At 42.8% G+C, this 20702-nt stretch overlaps 1 protein-coding gene across 1 annotated transcript in view; it reads right to left on the bottom strand.

The window, feature by feature from the left end:
- The window catches only part of RIF1 (replication timing regulatory factor 1), a 47929-nt gene extending 27848 nt beyond the window's left edge, over window positions 1-20081 (bottom strand). Inside the window, 12 exon segments of the mRNA XM_054278411.1 lie at window positions 255-365; window positions 1477-1623; window positions 5335-5452; window positions 6085-6236; window positions 7173-7311; window positions 7395-7487; window positions 9345-9534; window positions 11928-12022; window positions 12463-12593; window positions 17666-17762; window positions 18506-18584; window positions 19915-20081. Coding sequence (XP_054134386.1) covers window positions 255-365; window positions 1477-1623; window positions 5335-5452; window positions 6085-6236; window positions 7173-7311; window positions 7395-7487; window positions 9345-9534; window positions 11928-12022; window positions 12463-12593; window positions 17666-17762; window positions 18506-18584; window positions 19915-20081 — 1519 coding nt within the window.
- Between the last annotated feature and the right edge of the window lie 621 nt (window positions 20082-20702).

Below are 20702 nucleotides of genomic sequence, written 5' to 3'. Positions count from 1 at the left end.
AGGTGGATCTCCATGGTCACTCCCAACCCTTGAGGTGGATCTGTGTTTCACACTGTAATTAACCCATCCCTTCACCATTTATCCCAGTGTGACCCTCCCATCCTCACACAGGTGTCGTCTCCCGTGCAGGATCACAGCCCAGCCACCAGACACTGCTGGCAACGTCCAGGACCTCCGAGCCCCCCAAGGGTTGTCTCGGTGACTCTGCACATCAGGGCTGATGTGCTGAGATCCCACAGCCACTGAATTCTTACCAGGAACTTCTTTTCCAATGGCCACAAAGCCATCCTGAACAGCGTTGATCAGAGTGCTGGCATGCTTGCAAAAAAAAGAAGGGCTACTGATCAGTGGGTGCTGCAGAGGCTCTACAAGAACAAAAAAACACATTCCATAAAGCTCTTACTTTGCAGTTTGCTGGGAAAACAAACCTTAACAATAATAAAATTTTTGTGTATTTACAGCATTTTTAACATAAGGATATCTTCAAACTGACAACAGTTATAAGTTTAAATCATTTCAGTCTAACAGACAAGATTTGAGATGACGTCAATATATTTTTACAGTTAAATATACATATATAAAAATATAAACTGTACAATTAGAAATATAAATATATAAAAATATAAGGTATATATTTATAAATATAAAATTATTAAATTATATATAAACAAACATATAATTATAAATTCTATATAAAAATATAAAAACATTATATTATATATACAAACATCATACTATATTATATTATACTATATTATATTATACTATATTATATATAAAATTATATATAAAATTAAATTACATATAAAATTATATATATAAAATGATATTATATAGGATATAAGATATAGGATATAAGATATAACATTTATATCATATCACATTATATTATATTATATCATATAATATTATATTATATCATATCATATTATATTATTATATCATATCATATTATATTGTATTATATCGTATTATATTATCTCATATCATATTATATTCTCATATCATATCATATTACATCATATCATATAATATTGTAATATATCATATTATATTATCTCATATCATATTATATTCTCATATCATATCATATCATATCATATATCATTATTATATTATGTTCTATTATATTATATCATATATCATATTACATCTTATATCTTATTATATCTTATTATATTATATTATATCATATTACATTATATCATATATCATATCATATGACATTATATTACATTACATTACATTATATTATATTATATTAAAATTATATGATATAAATATTATATTATGATAGTAAACTATTAAAATACTATAATATTTATTAATTAATTAATATTTAGTAATTTAATAATATTTAAATTATTTAATAATTAAAGTCATTTAATACTATAATTATTAAAATGTTATAATATTGAAATATTACAAATAAAAATATTATATTACATACAAAATATAAATATAAATCCCACATACCTAAACTAAGCACGAGTTTGTTGTGCTTGGCAAACTCCACCACGTGCGGTCCCATGAGGAAGTGGAGCAGCATCTCCATGGCCAGGAGCTGGATGGAGGGGAAGAGCTGCGCTCCTGCTGGGCTGCTCAGGGCCATCCTGGGGGTACCTGGGCTCACAAACACCAAAGGGCCTGAGGGAGGGCACACACATGGGGAACATCACAGAAATCCCAGGGAGGGCACACAAATGGGGAACGTCACAGAAACCCCAGGGAAAAACCCCAAATCCCCCAGGGAGGGCACACACATGGGGAACATCACAGAAACCCCAGGGAAAAACCCCAAATCCCCCAGGGAGGGCACACAAATGGGGAACATCACAGAAATCCCAGGGAGGGCACACAAATGGGGAACGTCACAGAAATCCCAGGGAAAAACCCCAAATCCCCCAGGGAGGCACACAAATGGGGAACATCACAGAAATCCCAGGGAAAAACCCCAAATCCACCAGGGAGGGCACACACATGGGGAACATCACAGAAACCCCAGGGAAAAACCCCAAATCCCCCAGGGAGGGCACACACATGGGGAACATCACAGAAACCCCAGGGAAAAACCCCAAATCCCCCAGGGAGGGCACACACATGGGGAACATCACAGAAACCCCAGGGAAAAACCCCAAATCCCCCAGGGAGGGCACACAAATGGGGAACATCACAGAAACCCCAGGGAAAAACCCCAAATCCCCCAGGGAGGGCACACACATGGGGAACATCACAGAAATCCCAGGGAAAAACCCCAAATCCCCCAGGGAGGGCACACACATGGGGAACATCACAGAAACCCCAGGGAAAAACCCCAAATCCCCCAGGGAGGCACACAAATGGGGAACATCACAGAAACCCCAGGGAAAAACCCCAAATCCCCCAGGGAGGGCACACAAATGGGGAACATCACAGAAATCCCAGGGAGGGCACACAAATGGGGAACGTCACAGAAACCCCAGGGAAAAACCCCAAATCCCCCAGGGAGGGCACACACATGGGGAACATCACAGAAACCCCAGGGAAAAACCCCAAATCCCCCAGGGAGGGCACACAAATGGGGAACATCACAGAAATCCCAGGGAGGGCACACAAATGGGGAACGTCACAGAAATCCCAGGGAAAAACCCCAAATCCCCCAGGGAGGCACACAAATGGGGAACATCACAGAAATCCCAGGGAAAAACCCCAAATCCACCAGGGAGGGCACACACATGGGGAACATCACAGAAACCCCAGGGAAAAACCCCAAATCCCCCAGGGAGGGCACACACATGGGGAACATCACAGAAACCCCAGGGAAAAACCCCAAATCCCCCAGGGAGGGCACACACATGGGGAACATCACAGAAACCCCAGGGAAAAACCCCAAATCCCCCAGGGAGGCACACAAATGGGGAACATCACAGAAATCCCAGGGAAAAACCCCAAATCCACCAGGGAGGGCACACACATGGGGAACATCACAGAAACCCCAGGGAAAAACCCCAAATCCCCCAGGGAGGGCACACACATGGGGAACATCACAGAATCCCCAGGGAAAAACCCCAAATCCCCCAGGGAGGGCACACAAATGGGGAACATCACAGAATCCCCAGGGAAAAACCCCAAATCCCCCAGGGAGGGCACACACATGGGGAACATCACAGAAACCTCAGGGAAAATTCCCAAATCCCCCAGGAAAAGGACACAGCATCTGAGGGAGGAAGGGCACACAAATGGGAACATCACAGAAATCTCAGGGAAAATTCCCAAATCCCCCAGGGAGGGCACACACATGGGGAACATCACAGAAACCCCAGGGAAAAACCCCAAATCCCCCAGGGAGGCACACAAATGGGGAACATCACAGAAACCCCAGGGAAAAACCCCAAATCCCCCAGGGATGGCACACACATGGGGAACATCACAGAAACCCCAGGGAAAAACCCCAAATCCCCCAGGGAGGGCACACAAATGGGGAACATCACAGAAACCCCAGGGAAAAACCCCAAATCCCCCAGGAAAAGGACAAATCATGGAGTGCTGGTGTTGGAAGGCACCTCTGACAGCCAGGCTTCTCAGCTAAGCAGGGTTTGCTATCACAGCTCTATTTTCCCCAGGATTTTAAATATCTGCCCCAAAACTGTCAATTCTAGGACACCAAAGTTTATTTTGGCCATACAAATCTCCATGGAAGCTGTGGCTACACAGCCACCGAACACTTGTATCAATCTGCTGCTAACAAAACAGCTTCCATTGGAAATTGTCACCCGGAATACAAATTTAAGAGGACTTGGCAAAATACTTTGACCAACTCAGCTGTGATCTCCCAGGACTAAGATGAACTTTTTTAAGAAGGGGAAAACAGGAAACTCCCCAAATGCAGGATCCCTGAGGCTCCTGATTACAGCACAACACAATGGCACAAGCCATGGGTGCCAGGCTTCCAGAAAGGGAAGGAAAACCAGGAGTTCCTCATTGGATATTTAGAGCTGGTTACTTTCATTTTCAATTAAAAAGTTTGCATTATTAAGTATATTCTGGACTTTTCTGGGATAATGTCCTTTATCCAAGGAAAGTCCAGAATATACTTAATAATGCAAACTAGAGGTGGTTTTACATGTGGTTAAAGCATTAAAATTCCTGCTGGATCATCATCCCTGGGCAGGGTTCGGTGGGATTTTGGGATTTGGGAAGGAATTCCTGGCTGGCAGGGTGGGATGCCCATCCCTGGAGTGCCCAATAGTGGGAGGTGTCCCTGGATGAGCTTTAAGCTCCTTTCCAACCCAAACCATTCCAAGGTTCTCTGCTATTCAGGCAGAAACTAAAAATGCTACAGAAATAAAAGGGCACATATAAATAGATGAAAAAATAGTTGAAAAAATAAATTTCAAACCAGAGCTCTCTTGTAACAGAGAACAGAATTCAGGCCATTAAAACTGGTCCTCAAACTGTGATTTCACAACTTGTGAAACTTTAAATGATGACTGCAACAGCCTCACTTTCCCCAAATAAATCATGCAGTGACCATGCAAAAACTCAGTGTTCTGAAGAACAAGAATGAGAAGTGGAAAAGCAGAACATGGCAAACAGAGGAGATGATTCTCTATATGTGAAATGGAGCTGAAATTCCCACAGGTTGATGTTTCAGTACCTGGTTTCTGCCCAGGGGTCCCTGAGCCCTCAAGTGTGATGGGCACAACTTTTGAAACTTTAAATAATGACTGCAACAACTTCACTTTCCCCCATATAAATCATGCAGTGACCATGCAGAAAACTCAAATGTTGTGAAGAAAAAGAATGAGAAATGGAAAAGCAGAACATGGCAAACAGAGGAGATGATTCTCTACATGTGAATAGAGCTGGAAATTTCCACAGGTTGATGTTTCAGTACCTGGTTTCTGCCCAGGGGTCCCTGAGCCCCCAGCTGTGATGGGCACAACTTTTGAAACTTTAAATAATGACTGCAACAGCCTCACTTTCCCCCACATAAATCATGCAGTGACCATGCAAACAACTCAGTGTTCTGAAGAACAAGAATGAGAAGTGGAAAAGCAGAACATGACAAACAGAAGAGATGAGTCTGTGCATGTGAAATGGAGCTGAAATTCCCACAGGTTGATGTTTCAGTACCTGGTTTCTGCCCAGGGGTCCCTGAGCCCTCAACTGTGATTGGCACAACTTGTGAAACTTTAAATAATGACTGCAACAGCCTCACTTTCCCCAAATAAACCATGCAGAAAACTCACTGCTCTGGAGAATTATAAATGGAAAAGCAGAACATGACAAACAGAGATGAGTCTGTACACATGAAATAGAGCTGGAAATTGCCACAGGTTGATGTGTCAGTACCTGGTTTCTGCCCAGGGGTTGCTGAGCCCAGGCTGGGGTTGTTTGGCCGTGAGGGCGTCCCGGGGAAGGCAGCAGCAGGATCCACACTCAGGGTGCTTTGGATGAGAGGGACACAAACCTGCAAAGGGACCCCAGCAACAGCTACACCACCAGCAAGGCACAAAAATCTCATTTCAGTCAGCACCAACTGGGCTGCTGCTCACTAATCTGGGTATTTAAAATGAATTAGAAATGTCTAATCAAACAAAAATTTCTGGTGGATGCAGTATATTTTAATAATGCTAAGAAAATACTTTTCCCTCCCTTTACTCCCATCTTGAAGATGAATTCAATGGAATCCAGGTGTTGAAGAGAAACAGGTCCATTCCACTTAGAGTGACTAGAAATGCAACACCTGCATTATTTCTATCTTCCTAAATATTTATGGTCTTTCACCACTTTTCCTGCGACAGCCTTTTCCAAGCCCACACCTCCTTGGTGAAAGGAGGACACAGCCTTTATTGAACACACCTATAATCCATGGCTGCACTCAGGGCAGGTTTTCAGAGATGCTCACAGGGCATTCCCACAGACTCCCCAGTATTTTGGGGCTGTGAGTCCCAGATATCCCTTCTACACAATCTGTAGTCACACACAAGCACAAATCGGTTCCTTGAGGGATTTGGTTTCAGTACCACAGCAGAAAGTGATGAAGCAGGAATATTTTGCACTCTGCTGCACAGGGATCAGGATTCCTGTCCCCTGAGTTACCTGCTCAAAGTTGGAGGGCAGGTGAGGCCCCAGCCTCATCAGCAAATACCACCAGACCTCCAGCTTGGTCAGGGCCAGAGCCTCAGTCCTCACGTGGATGGAGCTCAGGGGCTGCATCAGCAGCTTCAGCCTCTTGGCACTGCACAGGATGTCTGGGGGATCCAAAAGGTGAATTTTAAACAAGCACAGCTCAGCAAAAGCTGATTAAACCATTGCTTTTTCCCCAATACCTTTTAGCTTCAAATTCAATTATCTGCAAAACTCAACCACACCAACCTTTCAAATTCTCTTACTGCTCTAATTATTGCTCAGAACAACTCTGCAAAAATCAAGGATTTCTTTGCAATACAAAGACTGAAATTAAATTTTCTGCATTGCAACCTGACCCCACTCGAGAAGGGAGGTTGGACCCAGCCTGACCCACGTTGGGATTCTGGGATAAACAGAAGAAATTCCCTCTTGCCTGCTCTGTTAGGTCCCATCTGCTCCAGGGACAGCAAAATCAAACCCTGAGTTTTCTCTTCAGAACACAGAGAAGCACAATCAAGGTAAAAAATATTGTATATTAACAGAAGGTAGAATAAAAACTTCAGATTCAGGTTACACCTTTAGAACAACTTTTTTTAAACTTTTTAAAATTTTCTTCTGGAATTCTGAAGTGTTGCCTTCCTCCAGTAACACCACATCATCCAAAATAAAACACACAGAACGTTTCATTCTCTATTTCACTGCTCTTTGGATCATTTATATCATTACAAAACACAACTTACTAATTTTATTCTATTTCTAGCATTCCCAGCACAAAAACTAGGATAGAACAAATGATCAAACTATCACCTTGCCTCAAAAGGAAAAGAGAACAAGGAAAAAACCAACAAAAACTTGAATTTTAGCTATGTACATAGACAATGAATTTTTCTGCAAGATTATGTGGATATCCAGTGGTATACAAATATCTAACAGATTTTTTTTCCAGTTATGTATTAATACAAATAACGTATTTATCATTAATTCCAGCAGGCATATTTTTCCAGCTATGCATGACTCGTATGAAAACAAATCAGGCTAAATATTTTGTTCAGACCCACCTGGATTTAGAGCAAAGTTATCAATGAGGCTCTTCCATGCAATGAAGGCAATTTTCTTCACCACAGGGGAGCTGCTGCGGAAGCCCAGCTCCTCCAGCTGCAGCAGGGAGTTGATGAAGCTGCCACTGCGGTGCAGGGTCTGAGCAGGAGGAAATTCACAGTTAAAAGAGATTTCTGCTCCTCAAAACTCCTCTCCTAAAGATTTCCTGATTTTCTGCTCACCTTTCCAAGCAATCTGACAAACAGGGGCCACAGCTTTAACACGAAGGTCTCGTTTTTGGAGGAAAACAATTTCTGAAGTTCGGAAATTAATTTCTGCAGGCAGAAAGAAACAGAATTTCTACAAGAAATGGATTTTAAATGTTCTAAAATCTACACACTCATACCAATGTCTGGGGACACAACCAACAGACAAGATTTGAGATTATGTAAATATTATATATATAATATCTATTTTTACATATTTTATATATATAGTATTGCACTATATATATTATATACATAATTATATATTATATTGTAATATATAATACATATTATATTATATATAATACGTATATTATATATCATTATGTAGTATATATTACATAATATTACATATTATGTATATTATATATATTTGTATATTATATTTATATATTATTATATATTATATATATGTATATATATATTATGTATATTATATATATTATGTATATTGTGCAATATATTATATTGTAATATATATTGCAATATAATATATTACATAATATATAACATATTATTATATTATATATAATATATATTATATATTATATATAATACGTATATTATATATCATTATGTAGTATATAATATTACATAATATTATATATATTATGTAATATATTATATTGTCATATATATTGCAATATAATGTATTACATAATATATATTACATAATATATATTATGTAATTTTATATACTACATGATATATAATATATTATACATATTATATATAATATAATAGATATTATATATATTACAATATAATATATAATTATGTATATAATATATATAGCAATACTATATATAACATGTAAAAATGGATATTATATATATATAATGTTATGTATAATATATATAATATATATATTTTTATGTATTATATTATACATAACATAATTATATATAATGATATATAATATAAAATTATATATAATATTATATATATTATATATAATCATATATACATAATATATATAATTATATATATTATATGTATTTTTTACAATGAAATATATATAACTTATATACCTAAACTAAGCACAAGTTTCTTTTGCTCAGCCCAATCCACAGTTTTTGGTGCCATGAGGAAGTGGAGCAGCATTTCTGATGGTCCCACATCACAAGGATTTCATTCTGTACCACACAGAATTTGCTACAACCTGATTCTCTTTTTAGTTGAAATTTATGGCTCTTATTGACAATGGCAAAGTCATTCAAACAAAGCGAAATACATTTCTTCAAATATTTGCATTTCCTCCAACTCTGAAGTCAAAACACGCCCTGTCCCCAAACACCCCCTTGTTTGGTTGGGTTTTGGGTTTTTAGCAGAAAATAAAGCAAAACAAATGAGCCGAGCGAGGCCAGTCCTGGAAGCGAAGGGGAACATGAACAGCTCCATCAAGGACACCCAGGGGCTGCTGCTGCTGCACAGGATGGGGACTCAAAGGACATGGAAAAGGCTGAGCCTGCTCTGCTTTCCTGCCTCCCTCTCCAAACTCTGTGTCCCATCCCCTTTGTTGCTGGGCACTTCTTGGCAGTGAATATTTACATTTCTATTTTTTCCCATTAAAACCAGGCAAGAAATTGCTGTCAAGGCACAGGAAATGGAATGAATGCTCCCCAAGCAGTGTCACTCACTGTGGTCATCAGGTGCTCGGTGACAGCTGCCACCTCCTGCTGCCTCTGCAGGAGCAGGGGCTGCTGCTGCTGCACAGGATGGGGACTCAAAGGACATGGAAAAGGCTGAGCACGCTCTGCTTTCCTGCCTCCCTCCAAATTCTGTGTCCCATCCCCTTTGTTGCTGGGCACTTCTTGGCAGTGAATATTTACATCTCCATTTTTTCCCATTAAAACCACTGGCATCACGAAATCGCTATCAATGCACAGAAAATGCAATGAACGCTCCCCAAGCAGCGTCACTCACTGTGGTCATCAGGTGCTCGGTGACAGCTGCCACCTCCTGCTGCCTCTGCAGGAGCAGGGGCATGCCCATCTCCAGGGCAGTGGCACCTCTCAACTGCACTTTGTGAGAGGAGTGGACAACCAGGGGGATGATCAGCTTGGCCCACCTCACAGCCTCCGCTCCCATCTGGGCTGGAGCTTGCTCCATTAAGCTGGATCCAAAAAAAAAAAAATCAAAGAAATTGAGATTACAGAGCTCCAACAGCAGCTCAGGAACTCAGGTTATCTGTGTATCATCAATAAGTGCTCTTATTCAATAAAGGTTTTATAGAAAACCATCCCTAATTTCTTAAATCAATTTTTAATCCCAAAAATAGGGATTACAGAACTCCAACAGCAGCTCAGGAACTCAGGTTATCTCTGTATCATCAATAAATGCTCTAATTCAATCCAGGATTTATAAGAAACCATCTCAAATTTTCTAAATCAATTTTTAATCCCCAAAAAAATAGAGATTACACATCTCCAACAGCAGGCACTCAAGTTACCTGTGTATCATCAATAAATGCTCTAATTCAATCCAGGATTTATAGGAGACCATCCCAAAATTTTTAAATCAATTTTTAATCCCAAAAAAAAATAGAGATTACAGATCTCCAACAGCCATTCAGGCACTCAAGTTCTCTGTGTATCATCAAGAAATGCTCTAATTCAATCCAGGATTTATAGGAGACCATCCCAAAATTTTTAAATCAATTTTTAATCCCAAAAAAAAATAGAGATTACAGATCTCCAACAGCCATTCAGGCACTCAAGTTCTCTGTGTATCATCAATAAATGCTCTAATTCAATCCAGGATTTATAGGAGACCATCCCAAATTTTCTAAATCAATTTTTAATCCCAAAAAAAAATAGAGATTACAGATCTCCAACAGCAGGCACTCAAGTTATATGTCTGTCATCAATAAATGCACTAATTCAATCCAGGATTTACAGGAGACCATCCCAAAATTTCTAAATAAAGTTTTAATCCCAAAAAAAATAGAGATTACAGATCTCCAACAGCCATTCAGGCACTCAAGTTATCTTTGTGTCAATCTCTGATACAAAGATAATAATCAATAAATGCTCTAATTCAATCCAGGATTTATAGGAGACCATCCCAAATGTTTTTAATCAATTGTATTTTGAGATTGTAGTAAAAGTGCAAAGTTCCAATGTAATTTCAGATAAACCTCTCCAGAAGCACAGCAGCCTGACAGAGCTGTGTTTTCCATTTCACCCCAACACTTTGGGCCCAGGAGCTGAGAGCTGCCAGGAATTCCCAATGGCCAGGGAAGGCTTGGCCATGAAGCATCCCTGGAGCTCCCAGGCAGCTCCCACACAGGTGGAACAGCTCCAGCAGATCCTGGCCAAATCCAAACCAGGGCTGCACACACTCCTTCAGCACTGGCTGCTCAGAGCTCTGATTTTATCCTCCCATTCCCAAACTGTTACAGCGCAGCATGACAAAATTCCACACGTTTCCACCAGCCCACTCGCACCAAAAAATGTGCAAAAATGGGAATATCTGGCATATTTTCAAGTTAGCCTTAATCTAGAAATCCTGGAATTTTTTAAAGTCCCCTTTTCCCCAGGAAAGTCAAAATCCCCATCTCTACAGTTTAAGGAGAATTTGCTGCACTAAGGAAAAGTTCTGCCTTTCAAGTCATTTTATTAAAGCCAAAGGACAAGAACTGTTTAAAAGAACTATTTAAAATGGATTTGCAGCTCAAATCCAATGCCAGAAGTTAAAGAAAAAACTTAAAAATGAGTAAATATAGAAGCTCTATGTATTTACTAATACAGAAATTAAATTAGCACTAAATAAAGGTAAAATTTGAATATTTCAGTTCTGCTGACCAGAACAACGTGCTCACAGTGATGGTCCTAAAAAGTCACTTTTGGAATTTCAACAGGAATTGAATAGACAGGAATTTCAACAGTGTGATGGGAAACATTGCACTAAAATGTGTTGCCAAGGGGTTATTTCTAAATAAGATATTTTTAAATAAACCCCCAAATAATGGCAGAGAATTTCTATTTCTCAAGCAGGCAGGTTCTGGATACAATATGAAGAACATGACTTGGAAAGCACAGGTGAGAGGTGGGAAGTCATTCCCACAGAGCCACTAAAAATGAAAGCAGTATTTCTAATTTCTGCCTCAGGATGATGATGTTATAATTAAGGCAATATTTTAATTATCATAATACACCAAACAAGTGGTGCACAGCCCAGCAGCTCCCCAGCTCACCCTGGGCACAATTCCATGGAATATCCCCTGGCCAGCAGTGCCAGCTGTGTCCCCTTGTCCTTGACTCAGAGCAAACTCTGCTCAGCACTAACTCCAACAGCCCCGGTGTTATCAGCACCATTCCCATCCCAAATCCACCCACAGCACCCAGCAACCACCTCCAGCCCAGTGAAAACCAGGAGACAAACAAACCTAAACACAATAAAAACTTAGGAGTTTTTCCTTTAGAGCATTTAGTGCCACCTGGGTTTTGTATAAAAAGCTTCCCCCCTGAAATGAATGCTGCCAGTGGAATATTGCAGAGCACTCACCGGATAATGACATTAAGTGCTTCATACTCAACCACAACAGACTGAACTTCTCCTTTAGTCAGGATTGTTTCCAGGGTAGAGAGAATATTGGACACCTGAGGGAACAAGGGAACAGCACAGTGAGCACCTGGACACAAATCATTCCAGGAGGAGCTGGAATCGGGACATTTCATTTTCCAGGATTCCGTTTGGATTATGCCAGGTGTCATTTTAAACTGGAATATTCATAATTTTCTGCCCTGTGATATTTCATTGCTTTCTGATAGAACTGCTCACATTGCAGCTTTCCCCTCAAGGAGAGCAGTCATTTGTGGCTCAGGTTTTCCAAGAATTGATACTTGGGTGTCAGATTTGATGGGAAACAACCTTTGGATTCAAAAGCTACTGAGTGGAGAGTGAGAAATAATTTGCCTCCTCTCTCTAAGAAAGGGCAGCACCAAAAGGAGAAATGAAGAAACTCATCTTCTTTTAAACAACTTCTGAAGGCTCCTCTCTGTGAGAAATGAGACCACCAGAAGAACAGTGTAAAACTTACCTCCTTCCTAACAATTTCAGGAGGAAATGCCTGCTTGGAGATGACCCAAAGTGCCCGAGTGCGAGTGTTCTTGTCAGAGCATTTCACAGCCACGCTGTTCACTGCTGCCAGCAGCTCCTGCACGTCGGTGCCTGAACAGAGCACACACACAAACCCTCACAGTGCCTGCACAGAGCACACACCAAACCCTCACAGTGCCTGAACAGAGCACACACCAAACCCTGACAGTGCCTGCACAGAGCACACACACAAACCCTCACAGTGCCTGAACAGAGCACACACCAAACCCTCACAGTGCCTGAACAGAGCACACACCAAACCCTGACAGTGCCTGAACAGAGCACACACCAAACCCTCACACTGCCTGAACAGAGCACACACCAAACCCTCACAGTGCCTGAACAGAGCACACACCAAACCCTGACAGTGCCTGCACAGAGCACACACCAAACCCTGACAGTGCCTGAACAGAGCACACACCAAACCCTCACAGTGCCTGAGACAGAGCACACACCAAACCCTCACAGTGCCTGAACAGAGCACACACCAAACCCTGACAGTGCCTGAGACAGAGCACACACCAAACCCTCACAGTGCCTGCACAGAGCACACACCAAACCCTCACAGTGCCTGAACAGAGCACACACCAAACCCTGACAGTGCCTGAACAGAGCACACACCAAACCCTGACAGTGCCTGCACAGAGCACACACCAAACCCTCACAGTGCCTGAACAGAGCACACACACCAAACCCTCACAGTGCCTGAACAGAGCACACACCAAACCCTGACAGTGCCTGAACAGAGCACACACCAAACCCTGACAGTGCCTGCACAGAGCACACACCAAACCCTCACAGTGCCTGAGACAGAGCACACACCAAACCCTCACAGTGCCTGCACAGAGCACACACCAAACCCTCACAGTGCCTGAACAGAGCACACACCAAACCCTCACAGTGCCCGAACAGAGCACACACCAAACCCTGACAGTGCCTGAGACAGAGCACACACCAAACCCTGACAGTGCCTGCACAGAGCACACACCAAACCCTGACAGTGCCTGAGACAGAGCACACACCAAACCCTGACAGTGCCTGCACAGAGCACACACCAAACCCTCAGAGTGCCTGAACAGAGCACACACCAAACCCTGACAGTGCCTGAACAGAGCACACACCCAACCCTGACAGTGCCTGCACAGAGCACACACCAAACCCTCACAGTGCCTGAACAGAGCACACACCAAACCCTCACAGTGCCTGAACAGAGCACACACCAAACCCTGACAGTGCCTGAACAGAGCACACACCAAACCCTGACAGTGCCTGCACAGAGCACACACCAAACCCTCACAGTGCCTGCACAGAGCACACACCAAACCCTCACAGTGCCTGAACAGAGCACACACCAAACCCTCACAGTGCCTGAACAGAGCACACACCAAACCCTCACAGTGCCTGAACAGAGCACACACTAAACCCTCACAGTGCCTGAACAGAGCACACACCAAACCCTCACAGTGCCTGCACAGAGCACACACCAAACCCTGACAGTGCCTGAACAGAGCACACACCAAACCCTGACAGTGCCTGAACAGAGCACACACCAAACCCTGACAGTGCCTGAGACAGAGCACACACCAAACCCTGACAGTGCCTGAACAGAGCACACACCAAACCCTGACAGTGCCTGAACAGAGCACACACCAAACCCTCACAGTGCCTGCACAGAGCACACACCAAACCCTGACAGTGCCTGCACAGAGCACACACCAAACCCTCACAGTGCCTGCACAGAGCACACACCAAACCCTCACAGTGCCTGCACAGAGCACACACCAAACCCTGACAGTGCCTGCACAGAGCACACACCAAACCCTGACAGTGCCTGAACAGAGCACACACCAAACCCTGACAGTGCCTGAACAGAGCACACACCAAACCCTCACAGTGCCTGAACAGAGCACACACCAAACCCTCACAGTGCCTGAACAGAGCACACACCAAACCCTGACAGTGCCCGAACAGAGCACACACCAAACCCTCACAGTGCCTGAACAGAGCACACACCAAACCTTGACAGTGCCTGCACAGAGCACACACCAAACCCTGACAGTGCCTGAACAGAGCACACACCAAACCCTGACATTGCCTGCACAGAGCACACATCAAACCCTGACAGTGCCTGAACAGAGCACACACCAAACCCTCACAGTGCCTGAACAGAGCACACACCAAACCCTCACAGTGCCTGAACAGAGCACACACCAAACCCTGACAGTGCCTGCACAGAGCACACACCAAACCCTGACAGTGCCTGCACAGAGCACACACCAAACCCTGACAGTGCCTGCACAGAGCACACACCAAACCCTCACAGTGCCTGAACAGAGCACACACCAAACCCTCACAGTGCCTGAGACAGAGCACACACCAAACCCTCACAGTGCCTGAGACAGAGCACACACCAAACCCTCACAGTGCCTGCACAGAGCACACACCAAACCCTGACAGTGCCTGAACAGAGCACACACCAAACCCTCACAGTGCCTGCACAGAGCACACACCAAACCCTGACAGTGCCTGCACAGAGCACACACCAAACCCTCACAGTGCCTGAACAGAGCACACACCAAACCCTGACAGTGCCTGAACAGAGCACACACCAAACCCTGACAGTGCCTGCACAGAGCACACACCAAACCCTCACAGTGCCTGCACAGAGCACACACCAAACCCTCACAGTGCCTGAACAGAGCACACACCAAACCCTGACAGTGCCTGAACAGAGCACACACCAAACCCTCACAGTGCCTGAACAGAGCACACACCAAACCCTCACAGTGCCTGCACAGAGCACACACCAAACCCTCACAGTGCCTGAGACAGAGCACACACCAAACCCTGACAGTGCCTGCACAGAGCACACACCAAACCCTGACAGTGCCCGAACAGAGCAAACACCAAACCCTCACAGTGCCTGAACAGAGCACACACCAAACCCTCACAGCCACTGCAACCCGTTCCAGGTCATTCTGCTCACTTCAATGTGCCCACAACCCATTCAGCTGCAAGTCCCAGTGATTTACTGCCTTAAACATCACTTTGGAGCAGCTCCTCTCCTACTAAAGTAGCCAGAAAGCTGGAAATATTATTAGCATTAATAATATAAAAATCAATACACAACTATCACCTATTAATATTAAAATATTACAATATTAATATATATTAACATTATAATAATATTCGATTATATTAATTATAATAAAATTATTTTCATTTTATTACCAATATAATATATTATATGTTATATATAATATGTATAATGTATATGTATATAGAATATACTATATATATAACATAACATAATATAATATTATATAAACATTATATCATATTATATGTAATACATAATATAATATTATTTTACATATTATATATAATATACATTATATATAATACTATATTACATATTATATATAACATGCATTATATATAATATATTCTATATTATGTACATCATATATAATATATAATATATTATATACATATAAATTATATATAATATGCATATAATATACTATAATATACAATGATATATAATAATATAATATACAATAATATAATATACAGTAATATAATATACAGTAATATAATATGCAGTAATATAATACATAGTAATATAATACATAGTAATATAATACATAGTAATATAATATATTATAATATAATTTATTATAGTATAATATAATATAATAAAAATATTAAATGTATATTCATATATATAATATCGATATTGATATAATATAGCTATATAGAATATAATAAAATAATATAGAAATATAAAAATATATAATGTAAAAAAATATAAAAATTTGTATGTGGATATATAAAAGTATTTCATATAAAAAATAGAAAAATAGAAAAAATAAAATAATAATAAATTTAATACATGCATTGCATCTGTATTACCGTTATAAGAATCTATAAAATTAGAAGCCAGTTTTAGTTAAATACACCTGAGCTAAAGATGAATATTTAATTATTCAAAACCTCTTGGATTTTAAGTGAATTTAGCAGCACTTTGGTCATAACTTGACATAAATTTATTTTAGAGCCTAGAAGAGCTTTTTGTTACTGAAGTAACAAAATTGTAGTAAAATTGTGGTAAAATTGTAGCTCATTACATAAAAATTAATAAAGTTAATACAGGACTTAGATCCAACTAAGAACACAGATGGAGAAACGTGTTCCTTTAAAATTCAAGGGTAAAAAGTCAGATTTTTGGCAAATGTGCACTCTGTGGGTGACTGCCCCCACAGTCAGAGGAATGGAAGGACACTCTCACTCCTCTCCCCAGCCAAAAGTACACTCAGAGGTACAGGAGCTGCTTGTCCTCCCTCCCTTCCCAACTCCCCATTGTTTCCAGGGCTTTGTGACTTCTGGAGCCTGACATTCTGTAATAAAATTGTTATTTATCAGCTGGCTAGAAAAAATGAGAGCAAAGAAAGATAGCACACAGACATTTTTAGAAATGCCTCGTTCTCACAGGAAATCAGGGGGAATTTTGCATTATAGGAAAGCAGAAGGCACTGAAAAAGTGGAGTAGAAGAACTAAAAGAACCAATTTCAAACAGGAGAAATGCCCTCTCCCCTGGTACCAAAAACCTGTGGTTTTGCCTTGAGGCAAAGCCTCAAGTTCTCAAAAGCAAAACCTTTTGTGAAGGGGATTTAGCACTTTCTAGGAATGCACATTATAAGATTTTGGATTAATTTGACATAGCTGGGGCTGGACTAGATGACCTTTAAGGGTCTCTTCCAACTCAAACCAGTCCATGATTTGATGGAACACAGAAATCTCCAAGAAAAAGCTGGAAAAGCTCTACTGTGCACTCCCAGATCCTACAAACAGGTTCTTCACTCTTTTCCCATAAGAATATATTTTTTTGATCACTAATTCCACACAACTAATTACTGTACTAATTGCTACCAAAGCATTTAATGAAACCAGAAGTTTGTAAAACAGAATCGGTGTAACAGCATGAAAAATCATCACCACACTTATGTACAAGATGTAATTAATAAACTCATCACACTGTTCATATTATAAACAAATCCTGGCCAAAATGAAAACAAATGCTAAGAAAAACATAAAGAAAGAGCTCTGGTGATATATTTATAGTCACAGTTTGTTTGCTCACCAGATAATTCAGCTGTGTTGTTGGAATTAAAAGTGCAGAAGCCCAAGGCCTGCAATGCTGCATTACTGAGCTCCAAGTTTGGACTGGAAATGTGGGCCTGGAGAAAAACAATAAAAAAACCCAAATCCACAGAATGTCAGGTTAGAAAAGTAACAGAAATCTTGAGTTTATTGTCTGAATACCAACAATGCTGGGAAGCTGGGAAAAACACACACTTGGTGAAAAACCCACCCAGGCAGGAAACCCTCCCTGAATTCTGGACACACCAAATCAGTAAAACAATCTGAGGGGCTGAAGGCATTTTTGCTCTCTGTAATAAAAGCATCTTTAATGAAATAAATCCCAAACATCCCAAGGTTTTCACTTTGGCTCTCTATGTTGTATTCCCACACCTGACTCTCCAATTGTTTTTAGGCTTCTGAGACAGAAGGGAAAAATGGCTAAGAACAACCTGGACATTACTGCTTAAAAAGCCTTGACATTTTCTGCATATTCTGAATTCTGAAATGTTTCTAAGGCACTCAGGACACACTGTCCCTCCTGGCTGGAAGATTAGATTTGACTGTGGGATGCTGCCTGACCACATCCAAGCCCCAGCATTTTGGTTTTTAATGCAGTAATTCTTCATCACAAGAATGATCTATTATGCCAAAAAAACCCTTTCCTGCTCTGCATTCCTATTAAAGGTTGGACTCCGTGACTCAGAGGTTTTTTCCAACCTTAATGATTGTGACTCTATAAATGAACTGAAATTTGAGTCTTTCTCTGCCCACTGACCTTGCTCACCAAAATATATCTTTGTTCACTGAAGTGGAAGAGAACTGAGTGTAAAAACCATACCTTGAACACCTTGCAGAGTTGAGGGAAGTGTTTCCTGAAGTCTGCAGTGAATGCTTTGCCTCCTTCACCACTCAAGCGACTGCAACGAGGAGGGAAAACAAACAATATTTTCACGTTAAATACTTCGTAACTGACTCAACTTTTATCTTCTGACACACAGCAGCATATTTTCTTGAAGGGAACCAACAAAACACTGAAAGAGCTAAGGAGCAGAAATGCCAGCACAAGGTCTGACCCAGCAGCAAAATCCTATGTTATAGCATAAAGTGAGTAATGTCTCCTTTTCTGCCTAAAGAACACTCATAAAAACATTAAGGGCTTTCATTTTGTTGGCCAGCTCCTATAACAACGTTAAAATTTAGCATGCAAACTTTAAATGACTTGCTGCAAATTAGAAAAAAACAGAAGTACAGGAGCTGAAAAAGCATCTTCCTCACGAGCAGTCCCAGAATGCAGGAAAATCCTGGTCTGACCAGCAGCAAGGATGACTTTGCTCATATGTGAGGAACATTCTTGGAGAAAAGCTGCAATTATCCCATAAAACGTTAATCATCAGCTTCTCACTGCAAATCCCAAAGCGTGCTGAGTTCAGTCAGCCAGGGACAGCCTGAGAAACCTGTTGATGTTTAATATTTACATCGGGAGGGTTTTTTTGCTGTCAGTTATTTCTAGAAACCTGTAAAATCTGCTATGTGAGTAGCTACAGTTTTAAATTCACCGCAGGACCGGAGGGAGACACTGAGAGAAAGGGGTCGTGCCTTTGCACATGGTAAAAGCGGCCAGATGCGGGTAAAGGCACAAACACATGGCAAGATGCAACTTCCAGAAAGAAATGCAATGAAAACATGGCAATTGCTAACTAAAAACTTCATCCTTACAGTCATAAATTCACTGCAGGACCGAAGGAAAACACTGAGAGAAAGGGATCGTGCCTTTGCACATGGCAAAACCGGGCAGATGCGGGTAAAGGCACAACCTCATGCGCAAGATGCAACTTCCAAAAAAAAATGCAATGAAAACGCGGCAAATGCTAACTAAAAACTTCATCCTTCCAGTCATAAAGCTGCAAAGCTTTATCGTTCCAATAAAGTTATTATTTCCTAACGTAACTCTGACGATCCCCCAGGAATCCAAGGGGCAGCGAGGCTCTGGGATGCGCAGATCCTGTGGAGATGCGCTCCTTCCTCCTCCTCTTCCTCCCCTCACTCCTCCCTCTCTCCCTTCCCTGCTCCTCCTCCTCCTCCTCTCCCTCCCCCCAGCCCCGCATGTCCCCCCTCGGCCACGCTGCCCCAGCCATGCCGGCAGGTCCCGCTCCGACGGCCCTCCCGGCTCTCCCGCTCCGCACGCCCGCCCCGATCCCTCAGGGCCGCCCGCTCCGCTCGGGCAGCGTGCGCGTCCCCCGCGCCCACCTGACGATGGTGAGGTGCGCGTCCGTCAGCTCTCCCGGCGGCGCGCCGGGGTCCTCCAGCGTGCGGAGCAGCGGGCCGAGGCTGGAGCCGGCGGCGGGCTGGGGAGCGGCGGGTTGGGGCTCGGGGCCGGGCGCGGCGGGCTCGGGATGGGGGCCGGGAGCGCTCATGGCGACACCGCCACCACCGCGCCGCCTCCCCCCGGCGCGGCCGCCCCTCAGCGCCGCGCGCCTCCCGCGTTAAGATGGCGGCGCGCGCGGGCCCGGCGGCGCGCGGGCTGCGGCCAATGGGAGCGCGGCCCGGAGGTTCCCGCGCCCCGCGGCAGCCCCGCCCCTCGCCGCTGATTGGAGGAGGCGCGGGGGAAGGGCGGGGCGGCCCGGGGGGCGGGCCCGGCCCGGCGCTGAGGGCGGAGCGGGCGGCGCGGCCCGTGGGTGCCGGGATCTGAGAATAGCGGCGGAAAAGGGCGATCATCCATGGCCCCCTCCCGGCCCTGCCCGATAATCCACCCTGAGAGCGCTGTCCAAACGCTCCCGGAGCTCCGGCGGCCTCGGGGCCGTGAGCATTCCGCGGAGAGCCTGGTCAGGGCCAGCCCACGCTGTGCTGGGAGAGCCTGTCCCTAATTTCCCACCAAAACACGCCCCGGCCGTTCCCGGGCTCCCGTCCCCGGTCACGAGGCCGGAGGTGACCCGCGGGAGGAAGCACGTGAGGTCAAATCCCGAATTAATGACTGGGAATGAGCTCCAGCTCCGTGGGGGCACAAGTCGGAATTCCTTGAGTTCTCTGGGGTGAAA

Source organism: Melozone crissalis, unplaced genomic scaffold (assembly GCF_028551555.1).
Source record: "Melozone crissalis strain CALT ecotype California unplaced genomic scaffold, PUWL_Pcris_2 ptg000023l_1, whole genome shotgun sequence".
Lineage (NCBI taxonomy): Eukaryota > Metazoa > Chordata > Aves > Passeriformes > Passerellidae > Melozone > Melozone crissalis.
Note: the sequence above shows the minus strand (reverse complement) of the source record. Positions and strands in the feature narration are given on the sequence as shown.